The following is a 26,333-nucleotide window of genomic DNA, read 5'->3' as shown; positions in this document are numbered from 1 at the left end:
CATTTCTTCATGGCCAGTGTTTGGGCACTGCTAAAAAAAAAAAAAAGTGGGTATATAAAATTTCTTTCTACTCAACTCATGCCAAAAAGATAATTTGAACCATGGTTTTTCTGTGAACCAAATTTAGTAGCAATATTCTTGTTTGGGGGCTTCCCAGTTAGCTCAGCTGGTAAAGAATCCGGTTACAGTGCAGGATGACCCTGGTTCGATTCCTGAGTCAGGAAGATCCCAGGAGAAGGGATAGGCTACCCACTCCAGTATTCTTGGGCTCCCCTGGTGGCTCAGACAGTAAATAATCCACCTGCAATGTGGGAGACCTAGGTTCAGTCTCTGGGTTGGGAAAATCCCCTGGAAGAGGGCATGGCAACCCATTCCAGTATTCTTCCTGGAGAATCCCCATGAACCGAGGAACCTGGTGGACTACAGTCCATGGGATAACAAAGAGTCAGACATGAGTGAGTGACTAAGCACACACCTTTGTTTTTAGTTGAGGAGAAAGGTGGATCTCCACTGAGATGGAGACTTTTGGAAGGGAAAAGATATAGAAATATAACAGTGGATTTCCCTCCATTATTTCCTGCTGCAAATTGATGCAAATCAAATAAATAATAAGGAAAGGTTGCCATTAATAATGGCCAGCAAGGCTTTTTTATCTGCGTCAGTTACCTGCTCTGAGTACAAGGAAGAAATACCTGCCTTCAGGTTAGCAAAATCAGGCTTCCCTGTCTCAAAGGGTTGGTAGATGAGGATGATGACAGTAGTGACAATTAACAGGGGAGCACTAGACCCTGGGATGCTAGCAGCCGCTTCATCTTGGTACCTCTAGCTTACTGACCAGACCCACACTACCCTCTGGCATCTACCCAAATGTTGCTAGATCTCCACAGATTGTAAAGATACATGTGGATACTGGGAATTCATGGATGCTTTAAAGTTGGGAAGTGGGCTGAAGCAGCTGGTGGATACTTAATGTTTGTTTTTCAATAACTTCTCTGTAATATTAGAAAGAATTAATGGAGGAGAATGAATCCAAGGGGATAATGAAAATCCTCAGCATCTTTTAGCAAGTGGAAGTAGGATTTGAAAGGGCAAGTAAGTAGGTGGGAATTCCACCGAAACAGTTCTGGTTAATTCTCTCACACACCCTCTGGGATCCCTGCAGGCCCCTTCTGTTATAGAAGCATGAGCTTTATTTAGCCTTCACAGCATCCCATCAGTTGCCCGGGGAATGAGATAAGCCATGCTGTTGTTGTTGTTTTCCTGTCTCTTTTCCTGGTTCCTTCCTTTGTCTTCCCTGCTTAAGTTAAGATGTGATTATTTGAAAATAAAAATTAGTATGCAGGCCAACTCAACAGTGTTATTCATGAAGAAAAATGAGCTGTTATCATTTGTGTGCCTCAGACCCGCACATCCTCAGGGAACCAGGTGGATAGTTCTACAACATTCAACCCTTATGAGCCAGAACGAGGACCGTGGGCCAACGAGAGAGGTAAGAGCTGCCCCTTTGGTCCTGGGCATTCACAGCGCAAGGATGCCTCCCACAGTCCCTTGCGAATGGCAGGGCAGGCTCACCCTGCTGTCAGCAGCTGTTACAGGCCCTGCTTAGCAGTGAGTGATCCTGTCATCTGGGGGCAGGTGGAATATGCCATGTGTCTACGAGTAGTGGTGTCTGTTGGATGAAATGGTCTGTACAGCCTCCCTCACAATAAATCAGCCATGTTGAAAATATCCTTCCAACCCCCTGCTTCAGAATATTTCACCTTTTCCAGTAATAACTGACGCTACTTAAAGTTTCCATTTCTAAGATCTGTTCTTGGAAAGATGTCTGTGTCCAGGAGTAAATTCAGATGGAGGTCCAGCAATGGGTAGCTGGTAAAAACTGAAGAAACGTCTAAGTTTTGGGATTCTAGACATGTTCAGGGAACTGCAGTGATTCTGTGAGGGCAGGAGAGGAAGCACCCCTTCAAACTCACGAGGCCTCTACAAGACTGGTCAGAAATGGGGCCTCTGGACCAGCTTCTTAGGTTTTCTAGGTTGCCAAAGGTTTTTGTTTTAGTTGGTAAACCTGATCTATTTAATGCTACAAAAAGTCAACCCCAAAATTAGTAGCTTAAATCAGCAACAGTTATTTAATTATCTCATGCAGATCAGGAATCTGGGCAAGGCTGAACGGGGCCATGGCAGCATGGGGCCTCTTACAGGCAGGTAGGGGGTGGAGCTGGGCTAGCAGGAGTGGAGACCATGGTGGGACTAGAACCAAGGCACTGGAGGCCAGCCAGCATCTTTCATCTCCAGGATATGGAGCCTCAGAGACTCTTCATCTGGTCTCTCCACCTGGACGGGCTGGGGCATTCTCACAGCATAGAAGGAGCCAGGGCAGTTAAACAACTGCATGAAGTCTGAAGCTTCAAGAGTCCCAGCAACCCAGACAGAAGGTGCATGGCCTTTAGGACCTGGCCTGAGTATATCACAAGCATCACTACTGATGTACTCTATCGGTGGACATGATTACAGAAGCCATGGAGGGGAGGTGACGTAGAACCCGCCTCTCAGTGAAGGAGGGCCAGGATTTTCAGACGGAGTTTAAAGGCACCACAGTCCATTAGGAGTGCTAATGGTAAAGAATCCACCTGCCAGTGCAGGCGAGGCAAGAGATACAGGCTCAGCCCCTGGGTTGGGAGGATCCTCTGAAGTAGGGGGTGGCAACCCACTCCAGTATGCTTGCCTGGAAAATTCCAGAGGAGCCTGGCAGACTACAGTCCATGGGACCCCAAAGATTTGGACGTGGCTGAGCACATCTGTCTCTGCTGCTGACAGGAAAACTCTTTCTTGATGTACTTTAGTGCAAGAACAGGGGTCAAGAACAACAAAGATGAGGGTCTTTTTCCTACCCTGCCATCGCTGGGAAAGGCTGTGCTCACAGGCGCTATAAATGCCCAAGATAACCAAGGTCATGAAAGGCAAGGCATGACCCCAGGAGGCAAGAGCAGGGGACAAGGTCATGAAAGGCAAGGCATGATCTCAGGAGGCAAGAGCAGGGGACAAGGTCATGAAAGGCAAGGCATGACCCCAGGAGGCAAGAGCAGGGGACAAGGTCATGAAAGACAAGGCATGACCCCAGGAGGCAAGAGCAGGGGACACGGCAATTTCACGTGGGATCAAGTTCACAGGCTGCCAGCTTCCTAACTCCTTTTCAGAAGCTCAGAGAGAAGCCTTGCCCATGGACACTGAGGTCTACGAAAGCCCCTATGCAGACCCCGAGGAGATCCGGCCCAAGGAGGTCTACCTGGACCGGAAGCTGCTGACCCTGGAGGACAAGGAACTGGGCTCTGGGAACTTTGGGACTGTGAAGAAGGGCTATTACCAGATGAAAAAGTAAGTCAAAAGTTTGCACCATTTCCCTGCACTTATTTTCACGTGAGCTTACATTCTAGAAACTACCATATATACATGTATCGTGTTCTTTTAATCCCAGACACAAAATGTAATGTGGCATGGCTAAATCCTTTGTGGTTGACTGTATAATTTTTGTTCATTTCTGGTACAATTACAATGAAAGCGTCCATTATATATATTAACTGTGTATGTAATAGTTTAGATGTATTGTGTGTCCTTTATTGCAAATTAAGAAATAGAGTCAATGAAAACATAAGAAAATAAAAACATCATATTTTACCACTCAAACACTGCAACCGTTAACAAACCTGAGTGTCTATAATTTTCAGGTCTCTATATGCACATGCATGCACATATGTATTATTTAAGATGCAATCATTCATTGATAACAGTGTTTTCACTTACTTTCTTTGATTTTTAAAAATTGTGTCTCATTTCTCTTAGCCAGAAAATTCTTGATGACAAGTATCATTAGTATAATTATTTATCTGCTCTAGTCTATAATTTCAAAGAACAGTATGTATTATGTGTGTGCATGTGTGTATTAAGGTGCTCCAGTCGGGTCCGACTCTTTGCAACCCTATGGACTGTAGCCTGCCAGACTTCCCTGTTCATTGGATTCTTCAGGCAAGAATCCTGGAGTGGGTTGCCATTTCCTTCTCCTGAGGCTCTTCCCAACCTAAGGATTGAACCCATGCCTCTTATGTCTCCTGCATTGGTAGGAGGGTTCTTTACCACTAACACCACCTTGGAAACCCTAGTATGTAGTATATAACAATTAAAATTGCTAGATTACTAAAAATCTCTTTGTACTTTATTTGGTGCTTAGAAGGCATCTGTCATGGAATTTTCAGTAAAATTGGTTTCTAAAGTCCTTTGAAACAAATCCTCTGAAAATCTATGTCCAAGCTAGGAAGTTACTGATATGAATATAATTGGGTTTGGTTGTTTGATGCTATTTTAAATTTAAGGAATTTGTATACAGTTTTTTCCTTGAGCAGATAAAAGGGTCAAAAATACAAGCAAGAGTAGGCACAGAAACATGCTTTTAATCATACGCCTTTCACCATATGTGTTTATATATGTGTATATATATGTTATTGTTCAGTCACTAAGTTATGTCCAAGTGTGTGTGTGTGTGTGTATATATATATATATATGACATATGACAGATATATAAAGTCATATATATATAGATATATGACTGCTATGTTTACTTTTAAATAAATTAATATATGTCCATTATTTTATAAAATGAATACAAATTATCCTGTATTAAGGTATAAATTTTCTCAACTTGTTTGTGATACTCAATTCCTTGCTTAATTAAATATACAAATTGACATGGACATGACCATAGATACATAATTTCAACTAGAGATGTGGGGAGAGGAAAGGCCACATAGGTTAACTGGGGGCAAAATGATGTTTTTACAGTATTGAGTCTTCATATCAATAAGCATGACTCATCTTTCCATCTACTTGGGTCTTTAATTTCTCTGAGCAAAATTATTTAGTTTTTTGTGTAAAGGTCTTGCACAGCTTAGTTGCTGGATTCATTCATAGGTATTTAGTATCTTTGGTTTTATATGTGGTATAATTTTAAAATTTTTACTTGCTATTCCTTGGGCTTGCTTGAATGCAAGAATATGATTTTGTCTGTTTCCCTGATGTCCAACAACTTTTCTTAAAGTCTTCTATTATTTTTCACTCATTATTTCCAGTAGTTTATTTGTGTATTGTTTGACCCAGAAATATATCATCTATAAATAACAAGAGTTTGATTTCATCCCGTCCAATTCTCATACTTCTACACTTCTTCCTTGCCTTATTGTATTAACTAGAAACTGTGGTTCAATGTTAAATAAAAGTGCCAGTGGTCACATTCCTCATTCCTGATTTCAGGCGGAAAACTTTCAATATTTCACCGGTAGGTTCGTAGCTGCTCTTTATCAGATTATGGAAGTTTCCTTTTATTTCTACTTTTCTGAGAGATTTGTTTTTAATTGTAAATGTGTGTTACATTTTTGGTTTACTTTTTCTCCTCTGCTGATAGTCTTTTTCTCCTTTGTTGTGTTTATGGATGAATTACACTGATTGATTTTCAGATGTTTCACCCAACTTGCATTCCTGGATCAGATCAAATCAGATTAGATCAGTCGCTGAGTCATGTCCGACTCTTTGCGACCCCATGAATCACAGCACGCCAGGCCTCCCTGTCCATCACCAACTCCCGGACTTCACTCAGACTCACGTCCATCGAGTCAGTGATGCCATCCAGCCATCTCATCCTCTGTCGTCCCCTTCTCCTCCTGCTCCCAATCCCTCCCAGCATCAGAGTCTTTTCCAATGAGTCAACACTTCGCATGAGGTGGCCAAAGTACTGGAGTTTCAGCTTTAGCATCATTCCTTCCAAAGAAATCCCAGGGTTGATCTTATGAATTATATATTCATTATATCCTTCTCATAAAGCACTAAATTAAATTTTCTAATATTTCCCTTTGCATTTTTGCATCTACATTCATGGGAGATATCAGTAAATTATTTTCCTGTAATTTTTTTGTCGGTTTTGGCATCAGGCTAATGATAACCTCATAAAATGAGTTGGGGAGTTCCCTTCCTCTTTTTGTTTCTGGAAAAGTTTGTGAATGTTCTTTCTTCCTTAAACATTGGAAGAATCAAGAGGTTTATGCTTGTTAATTTTGACCCTTACCTCACACCATACGTGAAACTAATTCCAGATGGATGGTAGACTGAAATGTGAAAGGTAAAACAATAAGCTATCTAGAGATGGCATAAGATTATATTTCCTTGATCTCAGGAGGAAGATGCAGAGGCTTCTTGGGTACTGGATAAGTTCTATACTTCCATCTGTGTAGGAACTGCATCTTGTGTGTAATGTGTAAATACTCTTGAGTTCTACACTGCAGCTATATGTTCTTTTCCAAATGTATGTCAGACTTACTCTGTTATTATATTTTTTAACCTATTTTATTTGATACTTCTGTTTTTATTTTCTACTTTTGAAGTTCAACAAAAGAGTTATACTTCCTGCATTTGTGGAAACTTTATCATGAAAAGATGCAGTTTTTCAAACTGTACATAGTTAAGTGCTATTTATTTATTTAAGCCCCACTATGTCAGGATATTTTCAAGACTTTAAACACGACTTAGATGATGCTTTTATTCAAAAATGGAAAACAATTAGTTTTTTTCAAACATTTTGAAGCATGCTTGAAATGAACAAAACTCAGTTTTTAGAAGTGTTTTGTAAATTATAAGCTTCAACAGTGCATGCTTTTTAATTCTGCATCTGGAAATTCATTGTAACACATATTAAAGGCATGTTGCAATTACATACATTATACATAATAATGTGATAAATCTCAAGATGTTACTGGAATCCATGCATGTCATAGTTTTTAAAGTTTATTTAAAAGTTATTTAAATATTCTACAGTGTGTCAGCTTTCTGGTTGGTTGGGATATTCTTCGGCACTCTCCCATTATTTTCAGCTAATTAGGTATTACTCCCTGTCTACAAAATGAGAGAACATGATTGAAGAATTAGCCATGTACAACAGACACATTTCCACTCTGTGGCAGGTATTTCCATATCATCATTTCCAGCACAGGAATTATGCTTCATGGAAGATAATTATACGTGAGCCACTTTGAAAAGTGTCTTATGTGTTCTGATTTCTTTTGCAGAGTTGTGAAAACAGTGGCTGTGAAAATCCTGAAAAATGAGGCCAATGACCCTGCTCTTAAGGATGAGTTATTAGCAGAAGCGAATGTCATGCAGCAGCTTGACAACCCTTACATTGTGCGCATGATAGGGATATGTGAAGCTGAGTCCTGGATGCTGGTCATGGAGATGGCAGAACTTGGTCCACTCAACAAATATTTACAACAGAACAGGTATCCTTAGGTGCCTCAGCAGCTTATATGTGAGGGGCAGGGCCTGTCTACCCAATGAACATCATAGCCTGATTTCTTCCAGAACCCTTGTCTCCTCTAGTGCCTTCCCAGAGTTGGCCCACAATCAGGGACCTTGAGTGGGGAGGTTTGAGAGCTGTAGTCTTTGGATTAAGTGTTCTTTAGCTCTTAATTTATAAAGAAAAACTCTAATTCAACAATGTGGTCTCCTTTGCTCATGTCATACTGGCCTGGTGATAGAGTCAGCCCTAGACTATCTTGGCAAGCATTCTCCCCTTACCAGGCAGAAAGAATGTGCTCTTTTAAAAGAAACAATTAAATAAACATTTTATATGGGAAATCAGTGATATTTTACATATCTGGCTCACTACTGCATTCCCATAAGTAATTATTTTTGAAAATACCCATTGCTGTTAATTCATTGCAACCATCAATGGAGTAATCATGCTATGCTCATCTCCAGCCATGGTTGAGATAGAGAGTCATGAGGAATAAGTCGTAACAATAGCCACTGATTACTTTATCCCATTTGCACCTGTTTGTACTTCACTGGGACTCAAGGTTGCTGTTCTTACCTTTTCAATATTGGAAAGAGGGTTCTAACTGAACCCTGGCTCTCCATGAGACAGGTCTGACCACCCTGTTATACTGCTTTTCATGTAATTCAAAGCACATGTTGAAAATTCTAGCAGCTGAATACCAGTCACCACCACTTATGACTCTTGCTTTAGAAGAATAGGAAATAAGTTGGTTCATATTCTCTCTGTATAAGAAGCATGGTTGGTTGTTCTGAAATGGACTCCTGTTCACTATCATTAATGACATATGTGTGACTTTCAGGCATGTCAAGGATAAAAACATCATAGAGCTGGTTCATCAGGTGTCTATGGGAATGAAATATTTGGAAGAATGCAATTTTGTGCACAGAGATCTGGCTGCAAGGAATGTCTTGCTGGTTACTCAACATTATGCCAAGATCAGTGATTTTGGACTTTCCAAAGCACTTCGTGCTGATGAAAACTACTACAAGGTATGAACAACTTACCCACCACTGAGAGCAGCTGGTAGTAAAAATCTGAAATGCAAATATATGGTTCTTTATTTTATTTTGGTAAGATTTCAAGAAGCAATTTCCCCATAGAAAAATAACTGTGTAAGAAATGTTCTTCTTAAGCTTTGATTCTATTGTTAAAAAGATGGAAATAGTCTAATATGTCACAACTTGAGATTTACTCAGAATAGTATGTTCCAAACTATGTTCCTTAGAATAATGGGGAATCAAGGTATTAATGATGATTCAGCTGGAAAAAACAAGAATAGAATTCATTTGTTAAATTACTTTGGAAAACATGTATTGGACAGGTTGACTCTAGTAGGATTTTTCAAAGCTCTTCTATGAATCCTCAAATGAACTAATAGCAAGTAAAAGAAGGGAAAAAAGTAAAAAAAGCCCCATCCTCATATGAACTCAGTCACAGAGTGTATGTAGAGTCTACCCTGGCCAATTGGAAAATGTAACAGAGACCAGATAGTAGAAAAGGGTGTCAAGAACACATTCTCAACTCTTCATGACCCTGGGAATGTCCAGAAGTCTCAGGAATAGATGACATACCCTGATGATCTAACTAGTGAATGGCAGGATGAGAGTTGTGGAGTTTCCCTGAGTGCCACACCACAAAGTGGCTGGAGAAGACACCTAAGTGACCACATACACCCACCCATGCTTTCTCTGAGAGACAGCAGTAGGTATGGCAGCTGGTGATGGATAGCAGATCTTAGTCAGTGAAGGGTCAGCACAAAGGCTGAGAAGCAGAAGCAGAGCTCCCATCACAGCTCCTCACTCCATTCTTCATAGACAAGCTGGCCCCAGAGAAGCCACTTCAGAAATGAGACAGAATGTGTAAAGCATCAAATGATCCCTTTGATGGGACTGCTAGGAGATGGAGCAAAGGAAACAATAACCTTCAAATAATAACCACACATACACACCAGAAAAAAATAGATTTTAAAGTTAGAGACACTTTGGAACATGCACTTCATGATATAAGTAGGAAGAAGAAAATACAGACTATCTAAAGCAAGGGCTTAAAGAGGAGACAGAGAAGTTTAGATAACAAATAGTCCCAAAACTTGTTGCATTAAAACAACACCAAGCATTTATTTACTCACAGTTCTGCAGTGTGGGCTGGGCTTGGTGGAAATGGTGCATCTCTGCTCCATACAGTGTCATGAGGGTGGTTCCAAGAGGTCAGGAGGATTTATTTCCACTCTGCTCATTCACACCATTAATGACTGATTTGGCATGGGCCATGATCTGGGACTTTCACTGGTCTGTATCCATTTAACAATAACTTATCTACATGTGACTTCTCCATGTACCCCTGGGCTTCCTCACAGCATGGCAACTGGGTCCTGAGACCAAGTTACTCAAGAGGCAGGAAGTAGAGATTGTCACACTCTTAACTTCAGGGCCTAGGAACTGTCTAGGAGTCTTGTCCACTTATTCTATTGGTCAGAGCAACCCCAGATCACCCATATTCAAGGCAGAAGGGAGGAATGTCCAAGAACATGAGGGTCAATTTTTTCAACTGCCACAGATATTAAACAGCATATTTTGAAAAGGGAACAAGCAGATCTCTGAAAGTCTGTAAAGAAGGGAAAGAAAAGGTAGAAGATAGTGTAGTAATAAAAGGCAAAGCATCAGGAACAAGACAGTGGGGTAGGAGATCCAGATTCTGTCCTCCAGAAATGATCAATGGTCAAATAGCTATCCATGAATGAAACAGCTTTGAGAGCTTGTTGTTCAGTCACTCAGTCATGTCTGCCTCTTTGCAACCCCATGGACTACAGCACGCCAGGCTTTCCTGTCCTTCACCATCTCACAGAGCTCCAGAGAGAACTCTGGAGTCCACTTAAAAAGCTTTAGCAACACAGCAGAATGAAAAACATGAGAATAACTGCACTAAAAGGAAAGAACAATAACTTCATTTTGCCTGCATCATCCCATCCTTCAGGTCATTACTTCTCAGTGCCAGGCGAGAACCCAGCTAGAAAGAGTTCTCTTCACCAGGAAAGGGAAAGCCTCAAGAATTCCAGACCCCTGTCTCTGCTTCAAGAGCCCCTGACCCCTTCCTCCTCTCCTCAGGGACCCCACACTTCTTATCAACCTGCCAAGGAATTGATTCTCTCAGAATTTCCCCAGTGGTCCAGTGGTTAAGAATCCACCTTCCAATACCAGTAACATGGGTTCAATCCCTGGTCAGAGACATACTTCAGGGTAGCTAAGCCTATGCACCACAGCTTGATAGCCCATGCACTGCAATTGGAGAAAGCTTGCACACCACAACAAAGGCTCAACACAACCAAAAAACTGTCTTAAAGAAAGGAATGAGGAAAGCCTATGGGACTTATGGGGCACCATAAAGCGAAATGAGTTATGTATTATTGAAGTCCAAGAAGAGAGAATGAAAGGGGCAGAAAGCTTGTTTTTAGAAATAATGACTGAGACTTCCCAAATCTGAGATTTGGGCATCCAAGTTCATGAAGCTCATAGGTCCCAGATAAATTCAGTTGAAATAGATCTTCTCCAAGACACACAATAATAAAACTGTCAAAAAATCAGAAAAAGAATTGTAAAAGCAGCAAGAGATAAAAAAATCTTGTCACTTACAAGGGAGCTCCCCCTAAGGCTACCGACAGAATTCTCAGCACACATCTATAAGCCATAAGAGAGTAGAATGATACAGTCAATGTACTGAAAGAAAAAAAAAAAAATGCCAACCAAGAATACTATATATCCCAAAGAACACTTTATGTCCTTCAGAAATGAAGAGATAAAGACTTTCCCAGCCAAAAAAAAAAGCTGAGGGAGTATATTACCACTAGACCTATATTATAAGAAATTCTGAATTCTTCAAGCTAAAATAAAAGGATGCTAATTAGTAACATGAAAAATATGAAAATATAAAGCATACTGATAAAGGTAAATATCTAATCAAATTTAGCATCCCCCATTACTGTAATATGGTGTTATGTTAATCACTTAATGCTGGCATAAGGGCTAAAGGACAAAAATATTAAAAATAGCTATGGGTACAATAATTTATTAATGGATATATGATATAAAAAACTTTAATTGTGATATCAAAAACATAGCATGTATGGGGAAGAGTGAAAGGGTTAGAGTATTTGGATACAATTAAAGTTAAGTTGTTATCACCTTAAAATAGATTTATATTTGTAAGATATTTTATGTAAGCCTTAGGGTAACCACAAGGAAAAAACCTGCAGTAGATGCATAAAGGATAGAGCAAAAGAAACTAAGTATACCACTATGGAAAATCATCAAATCAGAAAGGAAGACAACAAGAGAGGAAGAAGTGAACATAGGAAATCTAAAATATCCAGAAAACAATAACATGATATTAGTAAATCTTTACCCGTGAATAATTACTGTAATTGTAAATGGATTAAATTTGTCAATCAAAAACCATAGAGTGACTGAAAGGACCAAAAAAAAAAAAAAAGACCCAGCTAATATACTGCCTACAAGAGACTCATTTCAACTTTAAGGATACACAAAATCTCCAAGTGAAGAGATGGAAAAATATATCCCTTACAAATGGAAACCAAAAAGTAGCAAATGTACCTAGGTTTGTATCATACAAAATAGACTTCAATCTAAAAACCTTAGCCAGAGACAAAGGAGGTCAGTCATCCTATAATGGCAAAGGGGTCAATTCATAAAGAAGGCATAATAATAGTAAATATACACGCCCCAACATTGGAGAACCTAAATATATTAAGCAAATACTAACATATATGAAGGGAGAAATAGATAACAATACAATAATTGTGGGGGCTTTCAATACCCCACTTTTAACAATAGATAGGTCATACAAACAGAAAATCACTAAGGAAACATTGGACTTGACCTATACTTTAGACCAAATGGACCTAACAGAATTCATAAGAGAATTCTATCAAACATATCAAGAAGAATTAATGCCCAAAATGGAAGAGGAGAAAATATTCTCAAATTCATTTTACAAGGCCAATGTTATCCTGATACCAAAGCCAGATACAAGGAAAGAAAACTATAGACCAATATCCCTGATGAACTTAGATGCAAAAATTCTCAACAAAATACTAGCAAACTAAATTTAGCAACACGTTACAAAGATCACACATCATGGTCCAGTGGGATTTATTTTTGAATGCAAGGATAGTTCAATATATGCAAATCAGTAAATGTGATACCTCATATTAATAGAAAGAAAGATAAAAATCATATGGTCATCTCATTAGATGCATAAAAGGCATTTGACAGAATTCACATCATTTCATGATAAACAGTCTCATAAAGTTTGGTGTAAAAGGAACATACCTCAACACAATAAAGGGCATGTATGCAAGCCCACAACTGATGTTAAACTCAGTGGAAAATGGTTGAAAGCTTTTTATCTAAGATCAGGAATAAGATGAGTGCTTATTAAACAGTACTGGAAGTCCTAGCAAGAGCAATTAGGGGGAGAAAAGCCTTATGTATCAAAGTTACCTCAAGTTAAAAAAAAGAAATAAAAGGCATCCATACCTGAAAGGTAGAATAAAGTTGTCTTTATTGACAGATGACATAATCTTATACAGTTGACCCTTGAACAACACAGATTTGGATTGTGCAGATCCACTTACACACGGATTTCTTTCACTAAGTATGTACTATAGCACTACATATTTCATTATTGGTTGAATCCATAGATGCAGAACCATGAAGATGGAGAGCCAACTGTAAGGTTATACATGGATTTTTGAGTATATAAAGTGTTGGCACCCTGAACCTCCACATTGTTTAACCCCCACATTGTATATAGAAAACCCAAAGACTGCATCAAAAAGCTGTGAAAACAAATAAACAAATTCAGTAAAATAGCAAAACACAAAATCAACATACAAAAATCAATTGCACGTCTATACACTAACAGTGAACTATCTGAAAAAGACATGAAGGAAAAACTTTCATTTGCAATTGCATCATAACAATAGATATTTAGGAATAAATTTAGCCAAGAAAGTTAAAAGATCTACTGACTGAAAAAAGATATTGATGAAAAATTGAAGAATACACAAATAAATGGAAAGATATCCTGTGTTCATGGATAAAAAGAGTTAATATTGTTAAAATTACCATACTACACAAAGCCATCTACAGATTCAATACAAATCCCTACAAGAATTCCATTTTTCACAAAAATAGAAGAAATAATCCTAAAATTCATATGGAACCCCAAAGACCCTCAATAGACAAAGCAATCCTCTGAAATAATGAAGCTGGATGCATTATGCTTCCTGACTTTAGACTATACTACCAAACTATAGTAAACAAAACAGTGTGGTACTGACATAAAAACAAACATGAAATCCGATGGAACAGAAGCAAGAGCCCATAAGCCTACGCATACATAGTCAAGTAATATTTGATATGGAGAGTCAAGGATATCCAATGGGGAAAAATACTCTTCAAAAATTGGATATTCACATTCAAAATAATGAAAGTGGACCCCTGGACTATAACACTCACAAAAATTAACTCAAAGTGTATTAATGAATTTAAATGTAAGACTTGAAACTATAAAACTCCTAGAAGAAAACATATGGAAAAAGCTCCTCAGCACTGGTCTTGGCAATGATTTTTTAGATATGAAACCCAAAGTACAAGCCACAAAAGCAGAAATCAACAAGCAGGACTATATCAAACAAAAAAGTTTTCTGTATAGCAAAAGAAACAATCAACAGAATTAAAGGTCAACCTAGAGAATGGGAGAAAATATTTGAAAACCATCTATCTGATAATTGGTAATTACCAGAAATATATAAGGAACTCATACAACTCAATACAGCTAAGTAGCAAAAAAACCCATATAATCCAGTTTTTAAATGGCAAAGGACCAGAATGGAAAGATTCTATTTTTCCTATATTTCTATAACAAAAGAAGATATACAAATAGCCAACAAGTACGTGTAAGGGTATTCAACATCCCTAAGCAACAGGGAAATGCAAATCAGAACCACCGTATGTCTCCTCATACCTGTTAAAATGGCTGTCACCAAAAAGATAAGAGATAGAAAATGTTATTGAGGATGTGGAGAAAGAGGAACCCTTGTGCACTATTGGTGGGAATATAAATTTGTACAGTCACTATGGAAAGCAATGCAGAGTTTCCTCAAAAAATAAGAATAGAACTATTGTTATCATTCAGCAATCCCACTTCCAAGTATATATTCAAAGACAATGAAATCACTATCTGGTAAAGATATCTTAACTCTCATGTTCATTACGGCATTATTCACAATGGACAAGACATGGGAACAATCTAATATCCATCAATAGATGATGGATAAAGAAAATGTGATGTGTGTGTGAGTGTGTGCATGTGTGTGTATGTGTGAGTAGGCTTAAAACTGTAGACAATACATGGGAAATATCCAGCCATAAAATAGGAGGAAATCCTGCCATTTGAAACAACATCAATGTACCTTGGGGGCTTTCCTGGTAGCTCAGCTGGTAAAGAATCCACCTGCAATGCAGGAGACTCTGGTTCAATTCCTGGGTTGGGAAGATCCCCTGGAGAAGGGATAGGCTACCCAGTCCAGTATTCTTGGACTTCCCTGGTGGCTCAGATGGTAAAGAATCTACCTGCAATGAACCCAGGGAGACCTGGGTTCGATCCCTGGGTTGGGAAGATCACCTGGAGGAGGGCATGGCAACCCACTCCAGTATTCTTGCCTGGAGAATCCCATGGACAGAAGAGCCTAACCAGCTAAAGTCCATGGAGTCGCAAAGAGTTGGACACAACCGAGCGACCAAGCACAGCACAGCACACAGACATACCTTGAGGACATTATGCTAAGTGGAAAAAGTCAGCGAAAGACAAATACTATAAGACCTCACTTGTATGGTAGAATCTAAAAAATGCCAAAGTCATAGAAACAGAGAGTAGATTGTGGTTGCCAGGAGCTGGGAGGTGGGGGAAATGAGAAGATATTGGTCAAAGGGTACAAACTTCTAGTTATAAAATAAATTCTGGAGCTCTAACCTACAAGCCTAGAGTTAAGAGCACTACATTGTATGTGCTCATACTCAGTTGTGTCCAACTCTTTGTGACCCCATGGACTGTAGCCCACCAGGCTCCTCTGTCCATGGGGTTCTCTAGCCAAGCACACTGGAATGGGTTGCCATTTCCTTCAGAGGATCTTCCTGACCCAGGAATAGAACCCACATCACCTGGGTCTCCTGCATTGGCAGCTGGATTCTTTACCACTAAGCCACCTGGGAAGTCCACTACATTGTAAACTTCGAAGTTACTAATAAAGTGGATCTTAAATGTTCTCACCATTTCAACAACAACAACAAAAAAATGGTAATCTTGTCAGGTGAAGGATGTGTTAACTAATTTTATTGTTGTAAATATTTTGCAGTATATACATGTCTCAGTCATCACACTGTATCCAAAAAAAGCCATGTGAGAAGCAGCCTAAAGAAACTGAACACATGTGAAAAAATGAGAACATGAAGAATTTCTTTAAGAAAACAAAGTGAAATGAAAAACTTTAAAAAGTTAAGAAAGATTAAGGAGAGATGATAGTGGCAGAAGCGAATTAGCTGGGCTCCTGGAGAACTGTGCATGGCAGCATGGACTTGTGCAGCACCAGGACCATAAATACAGATGCCCTTTGATCCAGCAGCTCCTTACAAGTACTCCATACACAGGGCAAATACACACTGTCAGTAATGTTCACTCCAGCGTGATGTGTAAGAGCGAAAATCAGGAAAAAACTTAATGACCTCTCAGCAGGAGGCTGGCTAGATGAATCATAGCAGATTTATGGAAAGCATGCAATTAACTCTTCTAAAAGTGACTTCCTTTGCAAGTGCTGACAGAAATATATCTATGACACATGGCTAAGTAGAAAAATTAAAAAGTAAAGTATAAGAAGTATATGCCTGTAGCTTGATTACCTCTCAAAAAAAGCATGTATTACTTATTTATACTTGTATATAGATTTTTCTGGAAGGACTCAAGAAAAATAATCAAATGTGCTGTCTCTGTTGATGAGACTTGGAGTCTGTGGTGGAAAGAGACTCATTTTCCCTCATGTTTAGGATTTGTCAAAGGTTTATCTTGTAATCAAAATTCAGAATAAACTTCAAATAACATACATGACTAGATTGTTCAGAAAAATCTGAAATCAAAATCTAAAAATAATGCATAAAATGAATGAGGCAGAAGTATAAGCAATGTGCCGTTTAGAGAAGATCTCAGATTAAAATCCCTGAGTTGTCCCCCTCTGGCCACCATAGCGCAGCTGGCCTCCCTCTGTCCACCCCAAGAGATGCCACCAGGGTTATAGTGACTTCCAGGGGAGGTAGTAAGACTTGTCCATGTCACACTGAACCTCATGTCCCTCAGAAAGGGTTTTTCTGGGCAAAATTTTGATCTTTTTACCACCACTTGCTTTTTTAAATTAGAAAGTTTGCAACTTTGTTTTAAATGATACTAGGAAATCTTCTCCCCCAAAATAATCAGGGCTGACTTAAAACTGTGGACAAATGTACAATAATAGTTAAATATATTGTAAACAGCCCAAAAACCATTAAGTAACACTCAGGCCTGACTCCTGCATTGTCATGCCAAACTCCAAGAAGCTGTGAGCAACCAAAGAGGTGAGAGAAAGAGACTTCGAGGATACAAAAACTTCAGTCCGAATCTTAAAAATACATATTTAAACCTTAAAACTTTAAGATTTAATCATATTTTAAGATTCAGACAGAATATATATATAAACACAGGCATTTGTGAGTCGTGATTGTATTGATTTTTAAAATTGCAGTAAAATATACATAACGTCTGGAGGAAGAAATGGCAACCCACTTCAGTATTCTTGCCTGGAGAATCCCATGGACAGAGAAGCCTGGCAGGTTACAGTCCGAGGGGTGCAAAGACTCGGACACAACTGAAGCAGCTTAGCACGAGCATACGTAACATAAATTTTACCATCTTAACCATTTCAAGAGTACAGTTCAGTAATGTCCATTCACGTTGCTCACAACTCCTCTCCAGAATTCTTTTCATCTTCCCAAACTGAAACTCTACCCATTGTAACAGCTGCTCTCCATCTCTCCCCCTCCTCTGGCCCCAGGCAACAGTTATTCTACTTTCTGTCTCTGTGACTCCAGAGGTCTCAGTTGTGCGGAATCATGTATTAGTCCTTTAGTGACTTGGCCAGCTTATTTCACTGAGCATAACACAAGGTAACTGCATGGTTCATCTATGTTATGGCATCTGTCAGAACCCCCTTCCTTCTTAGATGTGCATCCGCTATATCAATATACCCCGTGTTGTGTACCCGTTTACTTGTCAACGGACACTCGGGGAGCTCACGCCTTTGGCGGTTGTGAATAGTGCTGCCGTGAACAGACACGGTGTCCATCACTTTATTCTTGATGGAACATCTCCATTTGCCTGGTTTTCAGGCCCAGACCCATGGAAAGTGGCCTGTGAAGTGGTACGCTCCGGAATGCATCAACTACTACAAGTTCTCCAGCAAGAGTGATGTTTGGAGCTTCGGAGTGTTAATGTGGGAAGCGTTTTCCTACGGGCAGAAGCCATATCGGGTGAGTTACTTGTGCCTCGTGTCCTAATTATAAGGCTGTCAGAACAGATAAGCACCAGATTATCTTTACAGGACCCTGAAAAACATCAAATTTGGTCACCCTTCCTGAGTCTGTATCTTTTGAGAGTGCAGAGCTAATGTGATCTCAGTTTATTATAAACTGAAAGAAATATTTGAAACTATCTGGACAATGTGTGTTTTTTTTTCATTGTCTATTATACACATAAATATGCACTCGTACGTCAACAAAAATTCAGTTAACTATCAAGTTCAGAAGGAAAAAAGGGAATTTTATCTGAGCCAAACTGAGGCTCATAACCCAGGAAGCAAATTGTTAGAAGGCATTGAGAGTTATTCCACCTGTTAAAAGTCAAAGGCACAGTCTTAGAGACAAGATCTTTTGAGACAAAAGATTATACATCAAAATGACATACTCATTCACTAGGGATATACACAGTCCAGGTGAGCATGTACAGAGGGAGCAGCAAGTCACCACGACCCCCTCAGAGCTAAGAAAGAGCACTATTTTTTAAAGAAGTGACATTGCCAGTGTCAGAAGAGAGAAAGAAAATAGATCTCTGTGGTCAAGCAGGTCCTCCTGTCTTTGAGGAGCTCTGGTTAATGTGTACTGCAGATACACACTGCCCACTAGGGAGGGAGAGAGGAGGTCAAAACACACAGAGAGGATTTTATATTTAATTTTTTTCATCCTGCCTTAAAATACGAATTTTACTTAAACATGTACCCAAATCAACATTCATTAGAGTTGAAATAAAAATAATGGCTGCTCTCATTTGCAAATGTGCAATTCAGTAATCTTTTCTAAGATTTTTTTTTCACATAAAAATATATATACAGAAAAGTGCACAAATCCTAGGCTACAGCTTGATGGAATTTCATAACTGGGACATGCCCATAAAGCCAGCCCCTCAAAGCAGAAACCAAAGCTCCCTTTTCCCCCTACATGCACAAGACTTACCCCAAGGGTCACCCCACCTGATTCCTGGCATCATAGGTTAGGTGCTTCTGTTTCTTGTACTTTATATAATTGAAGTCACACAGCATCTACTCTTTCGTTTGTTTTCAAGGATGGGTTCTATTTGTTTTGTTTTGCTGAATGCTGTGCTTGGTTTTGCCTGGTTTAGGGAATGAAAGGCAGTGAAGTTTCTGCTATGCTGGAGAAAGGAGAGAGGATGGGGTGCCCACCAGGGTGTCCGAGAGAGATGTACGAGCTGATGACCCTGTGCTGGACCTATGAGTGAGTACCTAGCCCTTCCTGCCATTTAGCCCAATCCTCCGGAGGCTGATGGAATTGCCAGGCACTAATAAGGACCATAAATGCTACCTTTTCATGAATCAGGGGTCGGCTCCCTTCAAACAAACAATCGGGGACAGGTCTTGCTTCCTGGACCATACACTTCTGTTCTTTAGTCCAAAGAGTATACAATTACTCTAATTCCAGGTATAAAAATTTAAACGTAGATGATATCAGGGTTAAGGGGTGTTCAAAATAAAAAACAAATGTTCTTAAGTGTCTGGTCTGGGGATACATGCCATGTTTGGTAAGAGAAGATGATGGAAGTATTTAGCAGGGAGATGTCATACTGTCCTAATTCCTGATCACCTTTCAGCCTGAGGCATGATCACGGATGGATTGGCTCAGGTTGCACTCCCCCAAAGTGACTCAGAACTTGAAACAGTGGCCCTAGAGTCTGCCCCAGTGGCCTTCCAGGCAGAGCACATGTGACATTGTAGGCACGTGATGTGCAGGGGAGCTCAGCTGGCCAGGGAAACGCATTGCCCCTGAGAATCAGGGACATGGCCTTTGACCTTGCCTGGGTTTGGCTGCCTGGATGTGCATTGTGGAGAAACCCAGGGCCAGGGTCTCCATCCCTCTGGCACTAAAGTGTGCTGCAGAGCCCTTGTAGCTTGGAAAAGATGCAGGTCTGTAATCAGGAGGAATTCATATATCTGCCAATAGATTTAATATTTTGAGGATCAGGTTTCTTCTCAGGTATGACATCTGATGCTGCAGAAGCATCTCCAAGATGATGGATATTCTAAGTGCTTTCAGATGTAACCTGGAATTCTGCAACATCCCAGGAAGCATCTTTCATGACTGTAGCTGGGAATGGAAGTTAAGAATCTCTTTATTATCTAAAAATGACCCGGGGTCAGCCAAGGGAAAGATCAACTTTCCTCATGGAAGTCAACAATTCTGGGCTGGGCGAACAGGAAACAAATTAACCAAGCACTTAAACACATGATTACATATTGTGATGGTGCTACAGAGCAAACCACAGGGAGCTTTGAGTGAGAGTAGAGAATTTCCACCCCTGGGTGGGGAAGATCCCCTGGAGGAGGAAATAGCAACCCACTCCAATATTCTTGCCTGGAGAATTCCATTGACAGAGGAGCCTGGAGGGTTACAGGCACATAGAGTTGGACACTACTTCGACTGGTAGTAGTCGAACCCTACTACCATACAGTAGCAAAGAGTCAGACACGACTAAGCAACCGAGTACAGTACGGCACACACACAGAGAATTTGCCAGGGGTGGGGATTATACTTCCATTGACAAGTCCATATTGGCCTCTTTTAGGAAGGGGTGTTCCAATTGAGAACTGCAGGCTGAGGAACTTGAGTGCAGGAAATGAGAAGAGAAGGAGGCTGCTGGGCACCAGGGTCAGAGCAACAAAAGCACCCCAGACCGGGTACACAGAAGTGGGCGGGACACCGGCAAGCACACAGGACCCTTGGCCACACTCCTCTGCAGAAGCTCAGAGTTTCCCTGGCCTCCTGGCAGCAGCCTGGCCCGTAATGTAAAGGAGAGATTCTATGGGAAACCTGACCAGGCATCTTTGCTGAGGGTCATTCTTTATTCCTATTTCCCCACACTAGTTCGCTTGGCGTGTCAGGGGATCCCTGGAGAAAGGATAGGCTACCCACTCCAGTATTCATGGGCTTCCCTGGTGGATCAGACGGTAAAGAATCCGCCTGCAATGCAGGAGACGTGGGTTTGATCCCTGAGTCGGGAAGATCCCCTGGAGGAGGAAATAGCAATCCAGTCCAGTATTCTTGACTGGAGAATCCCATGGACAGAGGAGCCTGGCGGCCTATGGTCCATGGGGCTGCAGAGTCGGACACGACTGAGCAACTAAGCACGGCACCCAGTACAGGCTATTAGGTGGATGAAACCCTCACAGTAAGACTCTTAGGGACTTTTTGTGCATTCGGTCAGAGGAGAGCACCCTGTTTGGCAAAGATGATGAGGTTGTGCTCTTTAGTTGTAGAAACTTAGCAGCAGGAGGGACGGTTTCCCTCTGTGTGGACACATTTCCACTTGTGGTTCTGCATCCCAGGCTTGGCCATCACTTCCACTCCTGCACACACCTTGGTGGCTGGAGACACATCTTCCCACAGTGAGACAGAGGAAGCTTTTGTCTCTAACCATGACCACAGATGACATACTTCAAGCAGCTTTATTGCTTGCTCTTGAAAACCATAAGTGCAAATGAAAACCATGAGTGCAACCATTTATTTTGATGCCATTTGCTAGAACAGCCCATTTTGGTTCTGTAGAAACCACTGCTCTTACAACAGTGAGTGAGTGATTTTTGGTCCCCATGTGGGGTGCCTGGCTATTCTCTCATATCTAGACTGAACCAAGTGAAGTTGCAGCTGTTGTTGGTCAAAAAGGTTGAATGTGGACAGTGTATGCAGTTTAACCTCAAGTTCTGTGTCACTTACTAGGCAATTTTACCCACTTGCAATATTGCCAAAAATCTTGCAAAATAAAATAACTTCCAAGCAAGGACATATTCTCAGAGTTTTAAGAAATACTTGCTTTCAGCTGATCCTGTTCAGTATGCCCATGTTAGAGGAAACAGAGATGCCTATAAATGTTTGTTTAGAGGCTGCAGATTGTTAAAAACGTTTACCCATGGTTTGCATACACCATCGCCTCACCTGCTAACAGTGACAAAAGTAAGACCTTGCCACATTACGGTGTGTAATAGCAGCATGTTTTCAGAAAATCTAGAGCCATCTACTGGGGCACAACCTTAAATTGTGCCCACATTTTTGTCTTAAAAAGATTAGGAGCTAAGTGTTAAATGTATATCTACAGCACACTGATCAACTAAGTATTTTCAGATGCATTCTGTTTTGCTAGATCATAAAGAGACCATCTCTGAAAGTGGGGTTTAAAGATCCTGACTCTGAGTACAAAATTTTCCCACCTTACGTGGACAGGAGTCACCTGGGTACTCTGTTGTATGCAGGTTAGTTCTGTGGGTCTAGGGTGGGCCTGACACTGCTCCCCAGAGACTTCTGGTCACCTGAGCCCAGAGAAGGGGTGTGCTGTGACTGCGGGTTCCTGAGGAAGCCAGCAGAGGGCGCTTCCACTCCACTCGCACTTGGCCTGCAAAGGCCCCAGCTGTGATCAGCGCTTTTTCACAAGCATTGATAACAAACAGTAATACCTCTCTTCCCTTTGCAGCGTGGAGAACAGGCCTGGATTCGTAGCTGTGGAACTGCGGCTGCGCAATTACTACTACGACGTGGTTAACTAAAGGCTCCCACGCCTTCTTTCAGAAGATGAGCGGCTGCGGGAAGACTTTTCTAGTGCGTTGATTTTGAGCCTTCATCTCCCTCTGCCCACTGGGAGAGACGGCTCAGGTGGACTGTGTCCGTGACTGTTGTTCCCCCAAAGCCTGTCCTGGAACACACCCTCCACAAAGTAAACCCGTCCCAGAGAAGCGGTGGGAAGACAGACAGACAGGCAGCAGGACTAAGGAACCTATGGATCCGTGTGCGTTTCTTGTCCATGTGGCACGTTGTTTGCAGGATTTGTTTGCAAATTCCTTTCTCATTTTCCAGTTCTCAGGCTCCTGGGTTGCATTTGAACACCAAGCATCACCACGGCGTGCTGAGCCTTCTTGCCCACCTTGGCTGCAATTTCTGGAGGACGCCTTTGGCTTGTGACACCTGCCAGGGAGGGAAAGGAGAGGAGAAGGGGTTTGACTGCCTCTAAAACATGGCTCTGACAGGTCCTGAGACTGAGTCCTGCCACTGAAAAACTTTCCCCAATAAAAGTGCTTTGAGGCTTAAAAACAAACAAAAATCAGGCTGCATCAGTGCTATTTCTAAGCCTGTAGCCCAGTTCAGGGAAAATCTGCTTTTGCTCTGTGTGTTCTGAGGCAGAAAGTTTGGGTCTACGTGGAAAACAGGGCCTGTTAGAATGAATTGGCTTGGCCTACTCTCCCCGCAAAAGCCTCTCTCCTTCAGACTCTCAGAAGGCTGTACTTGACTGAAGACTAATAAAGAAGGTTTTTTGTAAAGATCCAGTAGAGGAGAAGGTGCCCATCATCTCAGGTCTGACCAAGGACAAACAGCAGGGTGCTGCGGGCTGCTGTCTGCTTAGCCAAGCTTCCTCTTCCGCAGCTGGAATTCCCTGACTTTCTCTGTATTCATGGTAAGGGACAACCTGTTGGCCAAGGCCATCTAAAGATAAGTTTCTGAAGCAAGTATTAATTCAAAATAAAGCCAAAGACCCTGCCCTGCCCACAAGTAAGCCTCATTGAGTATGATTTTCAGTGGAAGCTACAAGACCCAGGAAATCTTTTCTAGTCCCCTACTTCTTGTTAATCCTGACTATTGTTTGATCATATGTAGGGCATCAGCTCATTGATATCAGGTTTGCTGTAGCCCTTGAAGGTAGGTGTTAATTGGCCATCCTTCTTAGGTCTGTCAAGACACATAAACTCAGACCATCTCATCATCAGTTGCATCTACATCCAGCTGATGGCCAGAGGAGGAGGCCCCACTTCCTAACAGGGAAGCTGGGAACAGAGAAAGGCAGCAGTCAGCACCCCAGCTTAGCCAGGCAAAGACATGACTCCCCTGGTGGAACTTGTGTTAAGAAACTTTCAGAACCTGCCCATGCTTTTTGGAATCGTGCCACCTCGTGGTTTATTCACTGTGTTAAAGAGAGGATCCCTGCGTGCTGAGCAGATACTCAATGCACAGCACACTGAAATTATAAAGATGGTCAGGCTGTGTAGAGTTATCAGAGGAAGATGTGGATAAAGCAAGGATGGCATCTAAGAAAGAGGCCATCCATACACACTGCTGGACTCCCAGGGTCCTTCTTCGGCCCTAAAGTGTGTCTGAGCTGAGGCCACATGAATACAGGAATAAGGGATGTGCATGTAATAAGTGTGCGGAGCTCTTTCCTTCTTTCTGGTGGGATTGTCCACTGCCTAGCATCTCCTCACCCCTCCCCGGAGTCTGGGGAGGAAGACCATCTAGAATGCTAGTGGGCAAGAGAAACCCAGCCTGGGAGGCAGCCAGTGCTTCCCCCTCCCGCTCTGTCCTCTGCTTCGCCCCCAGTGGAGAGAGACCTGAGTGTAGAATTCCCCCTGTGGCCAATGTCCATGTCTTATCTGGTGAAAACTGTGTCCTGTGTTATGGATAACTCTCCTTTCCCCTGGGGTCACAGAGGAGGGGACACAGGGAGAGGCAACCTTGTAGAAGAGGGATTTGTGATGTAAATGAGCAAAATTTGGAAGGTTAGAGCCTCCTCTGGGGCATCTGGCCTGGGCTGGGCTTTCACATGCACACTGCCCTTCTGATGGTTCTGAGCATCTTTACCCTGATATGGGCTCACTCCACGTGCCTTCACCTTTCAGTCCACGTTTAACAGGAACAAAAGGACAGCATGATGGACACATTGCCCTGGCCGGCATCAATTGTCTGCTGATGCCACAAACACCTTGTTCCTCAGTGGGACCAAAAGTTTTTGTAAAAGAAACATAATTCATTCTGTGGTTAAAATAATAAATGCTTTTTGTCTGAACCTGTTCTTTCCCTGCAATTGCTGGTATCAGCCTTGCCTTTGCCACTGGATGGTGACTTCACATCTACTCCCAACCGATGACTACAGAACCCCACCTGGGTTTTCACATGTGGGGCAGACTGCTGGATTGTCAGGCATCCAGCCTCCCAAGGAGCACAGCTGACCAGTTAATCTGGGCGTCGTATTCTCCATTCATTTCAGAAGAGCAATCTTTTGTCACTGGACTTTTTTTCAACTGTAATTTTTAATAAAACATTTAAATGAGCTTTGTGATGAGTTGCATGGATGTAATTAAAATGTGATAGGTGTGCTCGGTCACTCAGTCATGTCCGACTCTTTGTGACCCTAGGGACTATAGCCCACCAGGCTTCTCTCTCAGTGGGATTTCCCAGGCAAGAATACTGGAGTGGGTTGCCATTTCCTCCTCTAGGGGATCTTCCCAATCCTGGGGTCAAACCTGTGTCTCTTACACCTCCTGCACTGAAAGGTGGGTTCTTTAGCATCAGCACCACCTGGGAAGCCCCAAATAGGACAGGTATACTGTCAAATACACTGTCGAACAGCATGTCCAACGTGCGGCATGCTTAAAAACAATGTTAATTCCCCAGCCATGGTCTAAAATGGTGGATGTTTGCAGGCTGGTGGGAGTGGATCTGGAAGTTTCTGCCATGCACAGAAGGGAAAGGCCTATTGATGAGGGCCCTAAGCCACTGAGCTCCTCTGTTCACGGGCAGGGGTCTGCCCAGCAAGAGCCTTGCAGCTCACAATGTACCCTAATGGGATGTGGGCCGACAAGACAGAAATCCCAAAAGGGGCCAGAGCAGGGCTGTGGGTGTGAACTTTCCATTTCTCTGTACACATAGCTTAGGGAGCCCTGGGGGTGACAAGGAAAGAAACCCATTCCCTGTTTTTAAAGGAGGTTACACACACATGCATGGCCATCACATAGACACATACCTTGCATGTAACATACCTCATAAACACACAGGCCACACATGTACACTGAACCTTATTGCAAACGACCACTTCATTGGAATTCAGTGCAAGTGTAAGGCAGACATCCTGCCGTGGGAGATATAATGGTGGCTCGTCATCTCTCTTCTACCTGCTCTATGCCAGGGTCAAGTACCAGAGTCTCTCCTGGCTGCCAGCCTCCCTCCAGGCCCACTAGAATTTCTCCGGCTCCTGGCAGGCAGAGGTTTGAAGGAGACCTGGGTTGACTGGCCTCACTCTCCCTTGGTGAGCCCTGAGGTCAAGACGGCCCCAGGACAGGAACAACACAGACCGCCAAACAGCCCCTTGGCGGGTTGCCCCCGAAGCAGAGCATGACAGGTGGTCTCCAGCACTAACCTTGGGGGAGTCATACAAACTCAGCCTCCTGATGTGCAAAACTGCAGCTGAGGGTTACCCACTGACTGCCCTGGCACACTTAAGTGCTAGGCGCAGAGGCGGGATCGGGGGCGGGGCT

The 26,333-nt window shown here is 41.9% G+C and overlaps 1 protein-coding gene across 6 annotated transcripts in view; it reads left to right on the top strand.

The window, feature by feature from the left end:
- SYK (spleen associated tyrosine kinase) overlaps nt 1-25,130 on the top strand; it is a 109,460-nt gene extending 84,330 nt beyond the window's left edge. For all 6 annotated transcript variants that reach the window (XM_070795177.1, XM_019966624.2, XM_019966623.2 and 3 more), the window contains 7 exons: nt 1,402-1,489; nt 3,198-3,375; nt 7,107-7,316; nt 8,175-8,364; nt 17,866-18,006; nt 19,151-19,263; nt 22,508-25,130. In XM_070795177.1, coding sequence (XP_070651278.1) covers nt 1,402-1,489; nt 3,198-3,375; nt 7,107-7,316; nt 8,175-8,364; nt 17,866-18,006; nt 19,151-19,263; nt 22,508-22,580 — 993 coding nt within the window. In that variant the 3' untranslated portion in view covers nt 22,581-25,130. The remainder of the gene's footprint in view (nt 1-1,401; nt 1,490-3,197; nt 3,376-7,106; nt 7,317-8,174; nt 8,365-17,865; nt 18,007-19,150; nt 19,264-22,507) is intronic.
- The last annotated feature ends 1,203 nt before the right edge of the window (nt 25,131-26,333 follow it).

Source organism: Bos indicus, chromosome 8 (genome assembly GCF_029378745.1).
Source record: "Bos indicus isolate NIAB-ARS_2022 breed Sahiwal x Tharparkar chromosome 8, NIAB-ARS_B.indTharparkar_mat_pri_1.0, whole genome shotgun sequence".
Taxonomy (NCBI): domain Eukaryota; kingdom Metazoa; phylum Chordata; class Mammalia; order Artiodactyla; family Bovidae; genus Bos; species Bos indicus.
The sequence above is the reverse complement of the archived record's forward strand: the minus strand, read 5'-3'. Positions and strand labels throughout refer to the sequence as shown.